General features: G+C 38.7%; 1 protein-coding gene across 1 annotated transcript in view; it reads right to left on the minus strand.

Moving 5' to 3' along the window:
* Positions 1-20,545, minus strand: part of SH3BGRL2 (SH3 domain binding glutamate rich protein like 2) — a 60,510-nt gene that overhangs the window by 14,126 nt on the left and 25,839 nt on the right. The window contains exon 2 of the mRNA XM_080807012.1: positions 7,142-7,327. Within this exon, the coding sequence (XP_080663138.1) occupies positions 7,142-7,327 (186 nt within the window). The remainder of the gene's footprint in view (positions 1-7,141; positions 7,328-20,545) is intronic.

Raw genomic sequence — 20,545 nt, forward strand, 5'->3', positions numbered from 1 at the left:
CTGCCCCATAACGTATCTGTGTTTCTTTTGCCATTAAAAAATATGTTTTGCAACGTACTCAAAATCTTCAAGTGAAATGCTGTTTTGGGCAGATCGGCAGTCTTTATTCTATGACTTTGGGCACCCCTGAGCCCTGAGAGACTCAACTTGTTTTATCTTTTACTAGTTTTCATTTTGCCAAGTGATTTCTTCTTCAGCTTGAACTCAGATTCTAGGGCCACCAACAATAACCCTTCATTTCTTGATAACAGTCCATCCCAAAATATTTTTGTTATTTGACAGAAGACTCTTGAAGAAAGAAGGAGAAATGACTCTAAGGAAAAGAAAAACAGTAGAATAGCTTGAATGAGAATGTACTTTACAAAATAACATTCAATTTAATGCATTCTTCAAAACAGCTTGCCAGTTGCAAACTATTATTTCAAGTGACTGGAAACAAACTAAATAGCCCACAGGGAGGGAATGATTAAGTTAATTATAATAATCCACCCAAAGGAATAAGATGCAACCTCTAAAAAACAAGCTTATAATGACATGGAAACTACTTCTGTTAGAGAACAAAGCATGGCACAAAATGGTATATACAGTATGATAAAAAAATGTGACTTTAAAAATTTAAATCAACTGGTAAAAAAAAAAGAGAACGTGTATAGGCCAAATGTTTGCAGTTGTATTTGAAAGGTAGTATTTATTGTTTCCCCTTTCTTATTCTCATTTTTCAAATATTCTCTACTTCCATATCCATTTTAGTGCTGGGAGAAAAAAGTAACAACAACAATAATAATGTTGGATAACCAATTCAATACGAAAATCTCTTTAAATATCTCTTTCCAACAACTTCTTAAAAGATTGCTGGCTGAAAATCATTTCTTACATTTATGTGTGGAGATATATATTTATATGTTCAAATTCAATATATTCAAATTCAAATATATAATTTTTAAAAAATAAAATCATATGTATGAATCAGGGATTTTAAAACTGATCATTAAGGAAGTTGGTTCTGCATGCTTCAAAAAGATGCCCACACACACTTAAAATGTAGAAACAATACAACTACATACATTTAGGTGTTCTGTGCTGTGCTTCTGAGCCTCCACCAATGGTTAGAAGACACTAACATATCTTCTTGTCTCCCTTGATGGGAAAGAAAGAATAGGAGAGGAGAGGCCACGAGGAACCATTGTGGGTCATTCAGCCTTTCTGCACCTCCTTGAGATTATTCTAACCCATCTCTAGTCTACTTTCAGGCTCCAATTAAATGGACAAAGTTGGAGGACTCGCATTTCCTGATTTCAAAACATATTACAAACCTACAGTAATCAAAACAGTGTGCTACTGGCATAAAGACAGACACATGGACCACTGTTACTGAATAGAGTCCAAAAAATAGACCCACATTTATATGATCAAATGATCTTCAACAAAGGTGCCCCAAGACCACTCTCAATGGGGAAAGGACAGTTTCTTCAACACACAGTGCTAGGAAAACAAGATATCCACATGCAAATGAAGTTGAACCCTTATCTTACACATATATAAAAATTAACCAAAAAATGAATTGAAGACTAAATATAAAATCCAAAACTGTATTTGGCAAGTAATGATCTTAGGTATGTCTCCAAAAGTACAGTCAATGAAAGCAAAAATAGACAAATGGGACTACATTAAATTTTAAAACTTTGTTCATCAAAGAATACAATCAACAGTGTAAAAGTCAACCTAAGAATGGGAGAAGATATTTGCAAATTAGATATGTGGTAAGGGGTTAATATCCAGAATATACCAAGAACTCTTAAGACTCAACAACAAAAAATCAAATAACCTGATTTAAAAATGGGCAATGGACTTGAATATACATTGCTTCAAAATTGACATACAATTGTAAAATAAGTGTATGGAATGCTCAATGTCACTAATCTCAGAGAAATGCAAATCAAAATCACAATGGGATACCACCTCACACCTATTAGGATGGGTGCTCTCAAAACAAGATGAAACTGAAAAAAGAAAACAAGAAGTATTAATGGGGATGTGGAGAAGTTGGAATCCTTGGGTACTGCTGATGGAACTGTAAAATGGCACAACCATTATGGAAAACCGTATGATGGCTCTTCATAAAATTAAAAATAGAACCACCATGTGATGCAACAATTTCACTTCTATGTATATATCTAAAACAACTGAAAGTGGAATCTCAAAGAGATATTTGTAAACCCATGTTCAAAGCAGTACCATTCACAACAGCAAGGAGGTGGAAGCAGCCCAATCTGTCAATGAATGAATGGATTAAAAAAATGGATATATACACACAACAGAAGCCTTAAAAAGAATTGAAATATTGTCACCTGCTTCAATGCTATAGGCTAAATGTTTGTATCCCCTGAAATTCATGCTGAAATCCTGATGCTTAAACGTCTTCAGGAGGTGATCAGGCCATGAGGGTAGAGCCTTCAAGGATAGGATTAAAACCGTTATAAAAGAGGTCCCCTGTCCCCTTCCACCATGTAAGGACATTTCCAGAAGTTGGAAGTCTACAATCCAGAACAGAATCTTCATCAGAACCCAACTATGCTGTCACCCTGATCTTAGACTTCCAGCTTCCAGAACTGTAAGAAATAAATTTGTTGTTTGTACGATACCCAGTCTGTGGCATTTTGTTACAGCAGTCTTGATGGACTAAGACATATAACAACACAGATGAACCTTGAGGACATCACGCTAAGTGAAATAAATTAGTCACAAAACGACAAACAGTGTATGATTACACTTCTATGAGGTATCTAACATAGTCATACTCATAGGTAGAAAGCAGAACGACTATTATCAAGGTCTGGGGGGAGAGGACAAATGGGAGTTGTTTAATGGGTACAGAGTTTCAGTTCTGCAAGATGAAAAAGCTCCAGGTATCTGTATTACAGCAATGAATATACTTAACACTACTAAACTGTACACTTAAAAGTAAGATTAAGATAGTAACTTTTACAATGTATGATTTTAATCAAATATTTGTAATATTTATTTAATTTAATTTAAATATATTTTTAAAAATCCAAATCTTCCCCACCCCCACCGAATAGGGAGGGAGAAGAGAAATGAAAAGGGAGAAGATACTTTCCTTTAGTGCAGATGTGTGCATTTTCACTTCTGGTGCACTCCACACATGCCAGTTCCACACAGAGAGAGGACAAAGCTTAAACCTTGAACATGAGGACCATGGGCTTTCCAAAATCCAAATCAGACACTGTAAAACCCATCAGAAAAGTCTAGAAATGGTTTACCTTTAGGTTACCCATTTCCAGAGAAGAATCTTGCTCATGGTAGGGATACTCTCAGGAAATAGCAAGAACAACCAGTCTGTGCAATTTGGGTACTTGACTACAAACAACAGAAATGGACATTAGCAACTTGACAGGAACTTGTGGCAGGGGAGCCGAAGTTGTGAATCCCCATTAAAGCTGGAGGACCAATTTATAAGACGAACTTCTATGTCTGGGTGGCCAAGAACACACCCCGGCCACACCAGGGATTTGCCCCATTAGGACACCTGCCATGGCTATTCCTGACCCCAAGACCCTTGTCCAACTGCTCCTGTGTTGCTGCCCTATCCCCTCAATGTTCAAAATCTGGGGTGAGAAGAAGTGACTGAACATGCCAACGAGCTCCCATTCAGTGGCGGAATTCTGCCCAACAGGCAGGTTATTCAAATACTAAAGGGCAGAGAGAAGGAAATGGTCTACACTGATTACCAAGTAGCTTAGCAGAAGTTTATGTCTCCCATGGCTAGCTCACCCAGTTTAAAATGAAGTAGTAAGTTTCCAGCCAATTCTGGGGAACAGGAGAATCTTCAAGCTCACTGGATCCTGTTCCTTACAACGCGGCAGGTTTCCATAAGCTACCCAACCAGATAAGACCACTCCTAAACTGTCACTAGGTAAAGCAAGGCACACAGGAGCAGGCAGGATGAATGAGACCATGGCTAGTTGCCCTCTAATGCTTTTGCTTCTGTCAAAGTTGAATTGACTTGATGGTGATAAGAGCAGATACTGTCTTCCAAACTCTGCCAGCACAAACTATAAAGACAGAGTGTGTACCAGTGCTGCTGTCACCATTCCCACGGGACTAACACTGCTCAGTCAGAGCAGTGTTTAATCAATGGGTAAGACTTTAGCTAGCTCCCGGACAGTCCATCTGAAAAAAATGTCCATAGACTCTGTAGGCCAAAGATACACAGAAATTTAGAAAGTCATAAAGAAGTGAAAGCAAGGGTAAGGAATTAACTTTCTTTCACATTACATTCTTTTATTCATTCAATACATTCCTGTATTAAAAAGGCTCTGAAAAATAGACTTCTATTTTCACAATGACAGACCAAGATGTCTCTTCCTCCTTTATCTTGAAAAATCAACAAGAATTTAAAAAAAAAAAACAAAAAACAGAAACACCATTTAAAAAAAAACAAACAAACCAGGAGACTGCTATAGCTCTGAACCACCACCTATGCAGGTAGTGAGGAGAGAAGTGAGGGGCATGAGAGAGCAGAGGAGAGCAAACCTCAGTGTCTGAACAAGCTGCCGGGGCGGCCCCCCTGAGACGTCAGGAATGGGAGGCATTAGCTATTGTGAAGGTGCGGTGAGTGGGCAAAGGCAGCAAACAGGGAGACTGAAAATCTACATACACAGCAGTTAGATTTCCAGGGTGCCTCACTCTCTCCAAAGGAACTAGAAGATATACTGTTAATAAAGATGGCTTCTGGAAAGCAATAAACTTACAAACAGCAGCATGGAAGGGTAGGGGGGTGAAAACAGCAATGTGAAGGTGAATGGCAGTGAGCAAAACCCTCCAGCTCTCTCAGCCTATAGGCCCAGAACTCCAGTAGTCTGGCTGATATCCCCAAAGCAAGAGACTGAAGAGCCATTCTCCAGAAAAATTAAATCATCATCTGAGAAAAGACCTGCAGATTTTATTATCCGTATCTACCACAAGAATATAACAGGCTACCCAGTCAAACTACAGAGAAGTCTGGTAGGAAACAAGCCCCCACACATATATATGAGCACATGCACAGCTTCTAATTAGCTTTCTAGTGCCTCAACTCTTAAACAAAAGACAAGGATCACCAGATATGTGAGGAGAGAAAAGACCAAAATAAGCACATGAAAAAAAAAAGGGAATTAGTAGAACAAGAACAATACTAGTAAGAGAAGAAAACCTAAAGAAATCATATTTAACATCTACACTGAGCTAAGATCTTATACTCATCTTATAAAAGCACATTATTAAAAAGAAAAAATCAGGATGTAAGAAAGGAAAAAAAAAGATGACATAAAAGTTCAATGAAAAAATTCAGAGATTAAGTTAAAGAAATCTTCCACAAAGTAGAACAAAAAGTTAAAGAGGACAATACAAAAGAAAAGGATAAGAATATTAGAAAATCAGTATAAGAAGTTCACATGTAAATTAATACGTATTCTAGATTAAAAGAACAAGGGGAAAAAGCAGGGAGAAATTTTTCAAAGAAAATAATATAAAAACGTATTTAATAATCATGTAATTCTTGGATAAAAGGGACCTACTGAACACACAGCACAGTGAACTGTGTAACATAGTGTACACATAACATGGATTACATTATGGTAATTCACCAAAAAATTTTAGGATACACTTATAAATAAGAGACATTAAAAACCTGGAAAGAAGAAACCGGCAAAAACATACAAAAGATCGAGGTAAAGGGCATTAAACTTCTCCATCATAGCACTAGGAACCAGATGATAATGAAGCAAAACCACCAACATTCTTCCCAACCTAGAATTCTATACCCAGCAGTATTACAACTCAACTATAAAACCAGAACAAAGGAATTGGCATACCTGAGAACTCTGAGGGACAGAAAACTGCTAGATTTTTAAGTCTTACAGCACTATTTGACTAAGAGTTTTGCTTTGTTTTGAACTGTACAGTTTATATACAGTTTCAGCTATACCTCATTTCAGTTTGCAGACATGAGAGTCCATTTTCTAGGGTTTGTAATCATGAATGGTATATACCTTCAGTTACCACATAATCCCTTAATAAAATATGAGATTACAATGTAAAAAATTCCACAATTTAAACAATAAGCTTTATTCTTAAAAAGTACTTTATAGTCACAAAATATCCTAGGAAGTAAGACAGATATTATCATCCTTTGCTTAAAGATGAGAAAACTGATACTTTAAGGGAAATGACTTCCCAAAGGTGTCAACACAAACATAAAGTCATACGAGAACTCCTATATAAATCTAGTGCCATGTTCAGGATTTTCCCCTGACATGAATTCAAGAAGTCTGTGCACAATGTTTATGGCTTTAAGTTTCAAGATCTCTTTCTCTCTTATGCACAGGGAAACTGTTTCCTTTCAAGGTATCTAAAGCACTGTTATCCCTTTTCTCCACTCCAATATAACCCAGCTACTTATTTCACCTTAAGCACCTCAGTACTAGAGCCCCTTCTCCTTCTCCAGGCCATCCTCAAAGAACTGTAGTACAGGTCCTAAAATAAACACTTAATTATACACTTAGAGTATGACAAGGGCAAATCCTAACTACTCATTAAAAAGAAGTTTCTTGGGTTTTTTTTTCCTTAACCCAGGGAGAAGGAAAATAGATAGACAAATGTGACTTCATCTTCTCATATGCTACATACAGAAAGAAGGCACCTAATGTATCTCAGGTGTTCATAATGACCCATCTGACTCACTACCATAAAAAAAAAAATAAACAAAAAACAACTCTGATTTATAATCAGCTATTAGCAGAGGAGTAAAGATTCAAGAATAACTATCCCTTCCATTCTGCCCCCAAAACGTATTAATCAAAATATCTGCTTTAAAATTTAGAACACAATAAACACACACACACACACCCCTTCCCTTCCCACCACTTTCCTCAAGCAGAGAGACAGGAAGACTGACAGACAAGTATGCACTCACATTCACACATCGTCTGTGTCCTTGGACTTATATACCCTCTTTCAGACTGTGAACCTGAATAGCACAGGGTGAAGAGGTCACAGTCCTCCCTGAAAAAACCCAACTTCACTCTAGGTAACTGTGTTTCAAATCAACCAAATAACAGTGTGGTAACAATCTGCTACTTACTCCACAGTATCGGTCACCATTAAATATCTGAGGTGGCAGAGGGTTGCCCTGAGCAGGCTTCTTTTCTGGGGGGATGTTTTTGTACATCCATTGTCTTTGTTCTTCTGACATCGTGATATCCACCTCCTCAAACTCTATCTTGTTGGCTTCCAGAAATCTAACCACATCCTGCTGTTTCTTCTTTATCTAAAGAGGGAAGACAAACAAATAAGGAGACAGGCTCATCTGAAACAATATGTAAAGATTTCCAAATTGAACTAGAATTGATTTCTTATTGTCAAAGATCACTGATGCAAAAAAAAAAAAAAAAGAGGCAATGTCCATAGGCACCAAGCACCATCCTCTCACTGGATAACCAGCAGAAGTCTGGGCAAATCCTGACATGATGATTTCTTCACCTAGACTCCCCAGAACTCTGGGGCACAACCTGGAAGGATCAGATTATGTATGAGGTGAGGGACTCAGTTCTCAGTAGGCCATAACCATTCTCCCTCCCACTTACAGAAGTTGACATTTACAATCATGAAAGCTCCCTCTGCCAAAACCATTTGAAAACCATGTATAGCCCATCTGAGATGTCAACATTTCACCGATTCCCGGGAGCAGCAACATTTTTATTCCCCTCAGCAGTCTCTTTCAGATATTCCACAGCTGTAGCCACTGTCATGAAAGCATCTTTTCATCAGTTCACAAGAGAAAAATGTTCTCTGCTTCTAAGGTGAAAGTAAACAAGCATCATCTTACTTTGAACTTAACCCTTTTTGTTCCTCTCATCTTCATGTTTCCTTCTTCGGTCACCAGGAGTCAGGTATGCTCTTGAAGAGCAGCAAACACATCTATAGGTTTTTAAAATCTTATCAATCTTCTTATTTAAGGGCACATATTAAATAATTCAGACAGGGTGACAATAGTCAGTATCTTAAACACAGCATGTAAAACATGATTCAAGAGGCTTGCTTTTTCTAAGTGAATCTGGGAAATGTACATAGAGAACAAACTTAAGCGGTGAAGTAATTTTATAATGGCCATAGAAAAAAATCCTTTTGAGAGATCAAGTCACCAGAAAGACCTCTCATCTAAAAAACAGAATGCCTGAAGAACAAACATTCATATACTGATGGCCCCTACTAATTTCCTCCACCTTCCCCCCAAAAGCCTCAATGACATGTGCTTCTGAGATGGAAATCTGTTGTATGCCATGAGTACACAGTTTTTGATCACTGAGTTAAAGTCTATGAATGACTAACAAGATTGCACAGTTAGTATGGACAGAAATACAAAGCTGGCCAAATAGGAATCTTTACACGTGGTGGTATCAGAACTACTGTATGGTACTTTGATGTATTATCTTAGTTTCTTGAATTAAGCTCTTTCTAATTTCTGAAACAGTTAACTTTTTTCCCTCACTGGTATACAATTTCAGAAATGTAGTTATATTATTCTGAAACCTTGGCTTGCAAAAAAAAAAGTATTATTCATCCTACTTAATTTCCCTTTATAACTATATAAGGCAGATAAACAAGGCTGATGCTGAGGTCAAAGTGGTCACCTATTTTGATCAAGGTCTTAGTATGTGTTCTCGCTAACAATCATGTCGTTCTCCTATTTATTGAGTGGGTCCCCATTGCCCTTGGAAGAACACACACATTTCTTAGCATAGCACAATGTCCTTCATGATCCAGTTCCTTTGACTATGAAAGCAATGTATTTGCATTTTTAGAAGTCTAGAAATTGTAAAACAACCTAACAAGAAGTTACCTGCAATCCTCTCAAAATTTAATTGGAGGAAGAGGTTTGGATTTAACGTCCATATATAGAGCTTTACATATGCAACACATTTCAAATGTTCATGAGAGTGATCAAAAATGAAACTGACACACAGTCACACTTGAGTTTTCCATATAATGTATATACACATAATATCCATCCCACCTCTACATCTTCCCCAAAATGTGAGTGCCGAAAAACTCATATACTCTCAATACTAGGAGATATCAAAGATACATACATAGCTTCTTTAATCCCCAGTTCCCTAGCTCCCCCCACCACATACACACAACATTTATTGCTAGACTATAATCCCCCACAGCTCAACTGGCCATTCCTTTCAAAGGATCACCCTCAAGAAAAACAGCTGCATCTTGCCCCTTTAACTCAAAAATACACCCTGCGTACTGTCCTGTCATTAAAAATTTTTCAAAAGCATGAAATATATGCTTAGCAATCCATCATGTACATGTTTTTTGTTAACTTATATTCAATTATTGGTATTTAGAATACTTGTAACTTCCACCACTAGAAGTATCATGTAGTGAACATCTTTATTTAGAAATCTTTGACTATAACTCTCAACACTATTTTTAGTGACAAAGCTCTATGAATGAAACTCAAATCAAAGGGTAGAGACATTTTTCAGGGTCCTGATGAACACATGCTAAATTGTTTTTCAAAAAGTCCATGTCACTTACGTTCCCATTAGCAATGTGTGAAAGGGTCCATGTCTCAACACCCCTCCCTCCTTACAGTCAATATTTAAAAGATGTATCACACAATATTAAAATTCAAATGATGTGAGTGATGGATGTGTTAACTGTGGTAATCATTTCACAATATATACATATATCAAATCATTGTGTTGTTATACATTACACTTACGCAATATTATATGTCAGTCATATTGCAATAAAACTGAGGGAAAGGAACAAACTGGCTGCTGTTTAAAAAAGAAAAGAAATTCAAACTCATCATTACACACTAACAATGCTCAAGAAGCAAAGGATAGTTACTAACAAAGGTGATAAGTGACAGTAATACAGGGAGTAAAATGTAAATAATTATATCTCTGGTTTAAAAGAGGAAAGCAGAGAAGGCAGGAGTAGGTTTGTGTTTCAAAGAGATCACTTAATACTGCACAACTAAAAAACAAAAAAGGAGAAGCTCTGTATGTACCGTTAACACTTCCATGAAAGATCTCCAGAGTACATTAGTAAGGGGTGTGGGGGGAAAGGAAGAGAACTCTGCATAGACTAGGAACACTTTTTAAAAATAGAAAAAATAAAGGAACACATTTTATTTGCTTTTATTTATGTTAAAAATGAACTCTTGAGTTTATCTTTGTGTATGGTGAGGCAGGAATCCATCAGAATCCTAGAGGAGAACACAGGCAGTAACCTCTTCGATATCAGCTACAGCAACTTCTTTCAAGATATGTCTCCAAAGGCAAAGGAAACAAAAGCAAAAATGAATTCTTGGGACTTCATCAAGATCAAAAATTTCTGCACAGCAAAGGAAACAGTCAAAAAAAACAAAGAGGCAATCCATGGAATGGGAGAAGATATTCACAAATGACAGTACAAATGAAAGGCTGATATCCAGATCTATAAAGAACTTCTCAAACTCAACACACACAAAACAGATAATCATGTCAAAAAATGGGCAGAAGACATGAACAGACACTTCTCCAATGAGGACATACAAATGGCTAACAGACACATGAAAAAATGTTCATAATCACTAGCCATCAGGGAGATTCAAATCAAAACAACACTGAGATACCACCTTACACCAGTTAGACTGGCCAAAATTAACAAGATGGTAAACAACATGTGTTGGAGAAGATGTGGAAAAAGGGGAACCCTCTTACACTTGATGGGAATGCAAGTTGATACAGCCACTTTGGAAAACAGTGTGGAGATTCCTTAAGAAATTTAAAATAGAGCTTCCCTATGACCCTGCAATTGCACTACTGGGTATTTACCCCAAAGATACAAATGTAGTGAAAAGAAGGGCCATCTGTACCCCAATGTTCATAGCAGCAATGGCCACGGTCGCCAAACTGTGGAAAGAACCAAGATGCCCTTCAACGGACGAATGGATAAGGAAGATGTGGTCCATATACACTATGGAGCATTATGCCTCCATCAGAAAGGATGAATACCCAACTTTTGTATCAACATGGATGGGACTGGAAGAGAATATGCTGAGTGAAATAAGTCAAGCAGAGAGAGTCAATCATCATATGGTTTCACTTATTTGTGGAGCATAAGAAATAACACGGAGAACATGGGGAGAATGAGAGGAGAAGGGAGTTGGGAGAAGTTGGAGGAGGAGACGAACCATGAGAGACTATGGACTCTGAAAAACAATCTGAGAGTTCTGAAGGGGCGGGGGATGGGAGGTTGGGTGAGCCTGGTGGAGGGTATCATGGAGGGCACGTATTGCATGGAGCACTGGGTGTGGTGCATAAACAATGAATTCTGGTACACTGGAAAGAAATAAAAAATAAATTAATGAATTCTTGAGAGTTATATAAAAAACTAACAGAAATAGATGTCTAGAGGCTAGGGGAGTGGGAACTGGGCGACAGGAACAAAGTAGTAGTGAGAACTTTAAACGTTTTTGAACAGTGTGAATATGTCAATATTCAAAAGATAAAATAGAAGAAAGTTGAGAAAGAGAGCTTCATATAGAAGGGAACAGCAGTATATAGCCATAGAGATATGGTGTTGTTTTCTTGTGGGGTTGGGTTTTCTTTGAGTTTTTTTTTTTTTTTTTTTTAAGATTTTATTTATTTATTTGAGAGAGAGAGAATGAGAGAGCGCATGAGACGGGAGAAGGTCAGAGGGAGAAACAGACTCCCCAGTGGAGCTGGGAGCCGATGCAGGACTTGATCCAGGGACTCTGGGATCATGACCTGAGCCGAAGGCAGTGGCTTAACCAACTGAGCCATCCAGATGTCCCAAGATGTGGTATTTTATATAAATCAGGTTTTCCAACAGGACATGAAACTCCAGGAGTCAGAGCATGTCGTTCTCACTGGCCTCCATGTTTATTCAAACTTATAAGAAAAGCCAGATGATTCAAAAGAAATTTTTCTTGGGGGTGCCTGGGTGACTCAGTTGTTAAGTGTCTGCCTTTAGCTGGGGTCCTGATCCCAGGGTCCTGCTTCACCCTCTTCCACTCCCCCTACTTGTGTTCCCTCTCTCACTGTGTCTGTCTCTGTCAAATAAATAAAATCTTTAAAAAATAATAAAATAAAAGTAAATTTTTCTTAAGAAAGAGCTAAGGCCACAGAAAATTAATACTACAGCAAATCATTCAAATAAACAAAGGGCAGAAATTTAACCCAGAGCAGGAAGTTTTGAAGTGGATATCTGTGGCATTAGCATCAGGAAGGAAGATGAGTCAAGCTGCCACTACTGGCTATTTTTAAGACCTGCTGGGGTGAATGGGGCCTGGAACTGCGGGAGCCCAGGCTTATGTGGCAGGGGGACAGGCCAGCTTGGGCGGGGGGGACTTGGGAGAAGAGAGGGCTTGCTGGGTGGGGCCCCAGGTAATAGAAAGGATTCCCGTGTGGCAACAGGAAGCTGCCCACGGCGCTGCACCTGCTGGCATAAACCCAGAATTCAAATAACACCAGCATATACCACCTTGACACCTCCTTGACCCAAGGAGCTTTATCCTCCCATTTCAACTATCCTGAAACAAAACGTACCCAACAATCAATATCAAAAGACACATGAGGTGAAGGTGGAAGAGAAGTAAACTGTGGGGCAACAGTGGGACTACCGTCACTGTCACGCATGACAATTCAGCTGTGATCAAGGACCTATATAACTCAAGTTTTTGTTGTTGTTGTTGTTTTGTTTTGAACACACTAAGAAGCCTCGGCAGATAATGCTAGTTTTTACCCAGTAGCCCATCTCCCTTCCTTTCTTAGTATCAGAAGCCTGGTTTTCTTTGGAAAAGCGATGCGCTCCATTACAAAACCCTGTTTTACCCAGACTCCTCTGGAACCAGAGAGTCGTCACATGACACAGTTCTGGCCAATGAGAGAGAAGGCAGACCTTCTCCGGAGGGCTCCACTTAATGAATGAAAACACAAAGTCCATTATGTCCTTCTCCCTCCTCTCTTGAAGGAATACAAAAGTGGTGCCTGGAGGTGCAGAAACCATTCTGCAACTGTGAAAACAAACACCACATGCTAAGGATGGCCAAGCAGAAAGACAGGAGCTTGGGTCCTTGATGCTGTGCAGCCAGCTCTAAACCTTTCTGTATTAGACAAATTAACCCTGAATTGCTTATGCCACTCTGTCCAGTTTTTCTATAGCTTTATCTGAAGAAAATTCTTAACTGCTACTTAAAATGTCTTCAGAAATACAAGTATGATGGATTGAAAATAAAAGCTATTACTGCATAGCAGAGCCTAGAAATAAAAGCCGTAAGACATAAATTTAAGTGAAATGAATATGTCACTGAATGAACAGATGAATTTTCATTATTTTTACAAAATGACTGCCAAAAAAGAAAAAAAAAAAAAAAAGGTGTTGGACCCCAAAGAGAAAGATATCTACAAAAGTATGAGAGTTTAAGAAAAAAAAAAAGAAGAAAAGCATGAGAGCTGGATTTTATTATTCAAACATATACCATTACACATCATCCAAAGCAATTAAAAGGCACAGACAATCCAAAATCTCTTAGGCTAGATTATGGGAAGGCAAACTATGGCCCACAGGCTAAATTTAGCTCATAACAGTTTTTGTATAGCCCACGGTCAAAAATGGGATATTTTTTAATGGGGTCAAAAAAAAACCAGTACTTGATGACATGTAAAAATCATATGAGATACAAATTTCAGTGTCCGTAAATAAAGTTGTATTGGAAGATGGCTCCACCCACTCATTTCCACACTGTCTGTGGCAAAGCTGAGAGCTGCAACAGAGGCACAGGGCTCCCAAAGCTTGAAGAAAAAGTCTGTCCTTTACAAAGTTTGTCAGCCCTGAACTAGACCAAAGATCCCCATTTCTGGCTCAAAGTTCAATTTCTTAATGAGGCCTTCCCTGACAACCAGGTTTTACATTTTTCCAGCATCCCACCCCCCAACTCCCTACTTCCTTCAAGGCTCCATTTGTTACCACAGCACTTAGCATATGACATACTGAACGTTTTCCATATTTATTTCCCTATCTCCCCTAATAGAATATAAATTCCACCAGGCCAGGGATTTTGTCTCCTGTTTTGTTCACTGCTGTATCCCCAGGGCTTCGAAGCATGTCTGGCATGTGGCAAACACTCACTACACGGCTGTTAACAAACAGACAGGATTTTCACACATGGAAGGGCCAGGGTGACAGAAAGGCTTCATCCTGACTCTCAGCACTGTTGGTTCTCTCATCCTTTAGGATGCTCTACCACGGAGAGTCCTCCCTAACCACCTTAGCTCAAGTTCTATTGTCTAAATTTATTAAAATTTTATTTATTCGCCTCTGTGCTTGACTTTAGGCTCACCTCTCTCCACGTCAGTTCTGTCAGCACAGACAGGCAAAGCAGGAGGCCCTCAGTAAATATTAACTGAACGGATGATTAAAGAATTATCACTCCAGCCCTGAACATCAAAGATTTCCAGGTGATGTTCTAGAGATCAAACGGAGTTGGTAATTTAATTTAGGAACAAATGTAACTGAAGTTTAGCCAAAAAGGAATGTAGATCAAACGCCAGTATTTCTCAATTAATGCTAAAGCTGTATGATTTTAAAAAGCAGTGTGTCTAGGACACTACATGTAACTGTAAATTACCTAAATAATTCAGAACGATCTGTAGACCCTGAATGTGAAAAAGGCTTTGCTTTTAACATTGACAATGATATTGAAGAAGAAAGTTGTATGTGACTGTATGTTTAAATAAATGCTATTGTCAATTAATTTTAAAAACTGCAAGTGTATAATGTCGTATTTTGTTTGGCCCAAATGTTTTAATTGTTGATATATCTGCAAATTGATGGAAATTGAGAAAGAAGCAAATATACCAGTATTTCCCTGTCTCCGCTTCCAACAGCTACCATGGGGTTCTCTCACTCCCATCCACTTCCCCCAATATTTCCAAAGCTCTGAACCAAGCATTTTAAGAGGCCCTGTATCAATAACTGATCTGTATTCCCCTCAAAATTAATATGTTGAAACCTAACCCCCAAGATGGTGATCTGAGAAGGTGGGGGCCTATGGAAGGTGATTATTTTATGAGGACAGAACCCTCATGAATGGGATTAGTGTCCTTAAGAAAGAGACCCAAGAGCATCCCTGCCCCTTTCCACCATGTGAGGACACAGCCAGGAGTCTGCCGTCTGCAAGCAGCAAAGGGCTTTTCCCAGAACCCAACCGTGCTGGCACCCTGATCTTGAACATCCAGCCTTCAGAACTGTACGAAATAAATTTATACTGTTTCTAAGATACCCAGTCAATTTTGTTATCACAGCCCAAACAATGACAATGACAGCCCAAACAATTACCCTTTCAACTCCATACCCTGGCAAGCGAGACCTACCCAAGCCCTGGTGACCCACCCCGACCGGCACCCGGGCGATAAACCGTCTGGGCTGGTGCTGCTGAATGGGCTGACCTGGCATGAACACTCGACGACCCGCGAAAATCGTAGTGAAGATGTCTGTAGCTCTTTCACTGGGCAAACGCCTGGCTCCAGGAGTCCCTCAGGATTGGATGAGAGGACCAGCCAAATAAATTACACTGCACTTGAGTCAGATTAACCCCTACTCGGAGGCACTTTTTTTTTTTTTTAAACATTTTATTTATTTATTTGACAGAGAGAGAGAGATCACAAGCAGGCAGAGAGGCAGGCAGAGAGACAGGGGAAGGCAGGCTCCCCGCCAGAGCAGAGAGCCCGATGCGGGGCTCGATCCCAGGACCCTGAGATCACGACCTGAGCCGAAGGCAGAGGCTTTAACCCACTGAGCCACCCAGGTGCCCCCTCGGAGGCACTTTTAAGTAAACTTGCATTCCTCCACTCTCTCTTCTCCTTGGATTAGTTCTTTCCCAGAAGGCTGACGTTAGGTAATTAAGGAGCCCCTGCTAGAATCCTTCCATAGGCTTCTAGACATGTCTAGTCATGTGTCAACTCTAGGATATACACAGCTGATGCGGCACCTCTGGACCTTGAGAGCCACTAGCAAATAAAGAGAAATAATCAATTTGAAGAAGATAGTTGTTATTGTTTTTAATAGAGATTTAATGTGCATAATTGTGGGAGAGCAAGTTTAAAGAGAAATGAAGTACAGATGGAAGACAACAAGGAAAACTGGAGGGAGGATGGGGAGTGTGTATTTTTGAGGTAGACTCTCCGAGTGTAATCCTGGCCCTGTCACCTGGGTAGCCTTGGGGTAACTACAAAGCTTCTCTCTCAGTATTGGTTGCCACTTTTGTGTGAAATGGACCCATTTTTTTTTGTCATAGATTCACTGAGAGGATTAAATACAAAAAGATCTGAGCAATACCAGGGACTTGCTCAACTGTCCCATTCCTTCAAATGCATGAGTTTGCCTTTCTTTGCCCTAGATGGGACCCTCTGCAAAAATATATACAAAGTGCCTTCTGGGTACTTTCAAAGGCTTTAGGTATTCGACATAACAGTTCTTTATTTCACTTACTTTCACACTTCAAATACAGTTTTCTTTTTTCTGACTTGAGGCAGATGTAGGACTGATTAAGACCTTCTATATACCTCCCATGGAAAAAGTGAAAGGCAAAGGAAAGAAAACAGAAAGTATAAATTTTCTAGTAACTTGACAAAACTTACCATGGAGAGGCTGGACTGAACTAAGGAGGAGAGGGCCCTAAGACAACTCCTTTCCACCACAAAGGGAGGAAAAGACCCATGATCTTTCCCTTGTTAAAGACCCTAGGAACTTCCCAGTAATTGAGCAAAGTATCTCAAAGAAACATAATTTCACGGCAAATTATTTTTTTCTGAAGATTTTGTTTATTTGACAGAGAGAGAACAAGCAGGCAAAAGCTTCTGGCCAAGGGAGCTGGCGAAGCAGACTCCCCGCTGAGCAGAGAGCAACATGGGACTTGATCCCAGGACTGGGGAATCATGGCCTGAGCCAAAGTCAGATGCTTAACTGACTGAGCCACCCAGGCACCCCACATGGCAAATTCTTTAACTAATACCTCACTGGTGGACTCACTAGGCACTATACTGTCAGAAAGAGGATGCAGGCGGCAGGAAGTAGTGGCAGACACTAGCCTAGTTACCTCTCTCTCAGTCTGTGAAGACTGGAAAACCGAAGTTCCAGTTTGCCCAGGCACCCTTGCAGCTGGGTAGCCCTGTGACCCAGCTCTGGCCCCTGAGGTGTGAGCCCACGTCTGCCGAGTGGAGCTTCTGAACAAGGCTTTGCTCTCCTGATCAAGCAGAGGGATTCAGATGTTAGGCCCTTCATCCCTGCCCTTCCCCCTCCTTCCTGCTTGGAACCTCAATGTGAGGGCGAGAGGTATGGAGGCAACTTTTCCACCCGAAGCCGGTAAACATCAGGAAAAGACCAAGAGAATCCTAGAAACACAGGGCCTGAACAAATCAGCCTGCAGACTTACAGAGAGACCAACACTTCCATTCTTTTAAGCTCACGTTAGCCAGGTTAGCCAGGTTCTCCCTTAGCAGCAGGTGAACACACTCCTCACTCGGCCACTCACCAATATGCTTCATTGTTGGGGAGTAGGGCAGGCTGGAGACTAAACCCCAAGAAGCCATCTGCTGTCAACGTTCTCGCACTGTTTAACTAAACATGAGGTCACACACCAAGTTCAATGTGTCTGGTGTCTGTTGCACGTTATCTTACTAGAAAGCAAATACCAGGTTACCAAGTCAAAGATAACAATGAGAGAGGCTGTCTAGCAAGAGATTGAAACTTGAGTTTTAAGGAATCAAAGTGTCAGATAGAGATGGATTATGAAATACATGACGATTTCTGAAACAGCCAGTATTATATGGTATAAATTAAAGCAATAAAATCTTAATAATGGAAAAAATTGTGCTTTTTCATCTGTGTATTATTAGCACAGTCCCTGCTATTTAACAGGCACTCAATATGTTTATGTTAACCATATAAATATTACTCAGTTTGAATAAATACTTTTAATGTTTTCTTTTGAATCCACATTTTTGGTCCTGTTTTCTTAAACAATTTGCATTGGTTTCTTTTTTCCATTTTTGTAAGTCATCTTTGCAATTTAATAATTTTTTTATTTTAAATAACTCCCATGATTTCAGCCTGAAGCGAGTATTTTTTATACTATCTTCCAAGGATACAAGATTTTATACTATCTTCCAAGGATACAAGATTTAGAAACATATTTAATACAGTTGTCATAACATACGCATTTGAGGTAGGATATTTTGGTTGTATCAAAAATATTTTGTTTTTATAATCTTCAGAGTTATCTTATTGCATGCATGAATTCTATTAATTACTAATGTTTAGAACTTTATTCTACCATTAGAAACAAGTATATTCTAAGGATTATTTTTTTTAATTAAAAAAGAAAACTCTTCCAAATGTGCTGACTTCTTCATGATAACAAGTATATCAGCAGTAAGCTATCTAACATACTAACATATATCAGACCCTTTCTCACACATACAGACACACACCCTCTTCTTTCTTGACTCATCCATTCAAGGTAAATAAACTTTATCAAGTAACTATTTTACAGAATGGATTTGAGGAAATGTTTGATATTATTTTGGTATTATTTTATTACTGAAAACAATGCTTGTCATCTATAAAAACTGTCAGTATGAAAACCTGTAAATATAACTTTCTAATTTAAAGTGTTTCAAATGGAAAATTTCATAAGAGTTTTTAAAATTTTCAGTGTAAAATGTAAAATTCTTCAACTGGTTTTCAGGAACTTACTGACATCAGGAAAGACAGTATAATTTCAGCTATCAAAATTTAACAGCTTTTGCATGACTAATGAATGGGATCAGAAAAATGATTACCACTGTTCCTTAATTATAATGATGTTCATCCTCCATCTAAATCTATGGATTCTTGGGGAATTACCTTTTCAACAATGACAACTGTTAAAGCCAACCTTCAAATTGTAGTATTGATTGTTAGCTCACACTATTCTCACTAAGAAAAACTGTTTTTGATGAGAGAAAATTTTGATCATTAAAAAATACAATCAACAATATTGTTTGAACTGCATCCCATGACTTTTATTGCTATTCTGTGGACATTTTATGATGCACATCTTTTATTAGTATGGTAGTATATAGACTGCACTTATTTAAAGCATACGCATATTGGGGATATGTGCTCAAGGAATTTTTTAATTATTATTAGGATTAGGGTATGTGATCAAAAAATTCCAGAGATGACTGCACTAAAAAAGCCTTTGGGGACCAGAGGAAACACACATGTGCGTGCACACAAGATTGTAATGTTTAAGTCTTTATAATGCTTCAGTCTAAATAACTTTCAAGTCAGAAGGCAGATCTCTGCTCCAAACATGAGAAACATTAAATTCTATTAATCTAATTTTTCAGTGCCTTTTTTCTTATACTAGGTTTTAAAAGTTAAGTTTGCAAATTCCTATCCTTCAAAACCAGCAAAAATGGAGGGAACAAAATCCACCATATTTTCTAAAACTATGGCTTAAATCTTGACATCCTTTGCCTAGAAGCATTCTAGCACGCCTGGGAGTGGAAAAGTTACCACCAGACTGATAAAGAGATCCTAAAAATCTAATCTTGCTTCACTGTAAATATAGCAGCATGTTATACTGCTAATATATTTTCTATGGGTTAACATAAATGAGACACAGTACTAAAACTAGAGTCAGAAAAGACAGGAATATTAGCATACACTTATGGCACCTGAATCTGGCAAAATAGAGACATCTTAAGGTCTGGGCAACATTTTTTATCATCTGTTTTCTCTTCATATTAGTACTTTAGTCCTTGATGACATAACGTACTTCCACAGCTTCAACTATCACCTCTATGAAAAGATATCTAAAAATCTGCATTTCAAAACTGGCCTTTTGCACAGGGTCAATCCCACAGTTCCAAAGCCTTTCTGGAAATTTATGCTTGAATGTCCCAACGTCACCTCAAACTTGACGGCTAAAACAAAACAACAAAAACAATGCTGTCACAAAGTCAATCCGCCAATCCACCTCCTTCCCCTAACTTTCCTGTTTTTATTAACAAAATACAACTTTGTTGATGACCTAGTATGACAAGAGAACCCCCTACAAGTCCAAAACTTAACACTGTTACAAAGATAACCTACATAGGGGCACCTGGGTGGCTCAGTGGGTTAAAGCCTCTGCCTTCAGCTCAGGTCATGATCCCAGGGTCCTGGGATCGAGCCCCGCATCGGTCTCTCTGCTGAGCAGGGAGCCTGCTTCCCCCTCTCTCTCTGCCTACCTGCGATCTCTCTCTCTGTCAAATAAATAAATAAAATCTTTAAAAAAAAAAAAAGATAACTTACGTAAATGAAAACCATGCACTTGTGATTAAACTAGACGAAGGGCGCCTCTCATACTCAGTTTGGTAGCACTAAAAACAGGGGCAGTATAAAGAATAAAGAAGGTGAGGAGGTAAAC

This window comes from Martes martes (genome assembly GCF_963455335.1).
Source record: "Martes martes genome assembly, chromosome: 6".
In the NCBI taxonomy this organism is placed as follows: Eukaryota; Metazoa; Chordata; class Mammalia; order Carnivora; family Mustelidae; genus Martes; species Martes martes.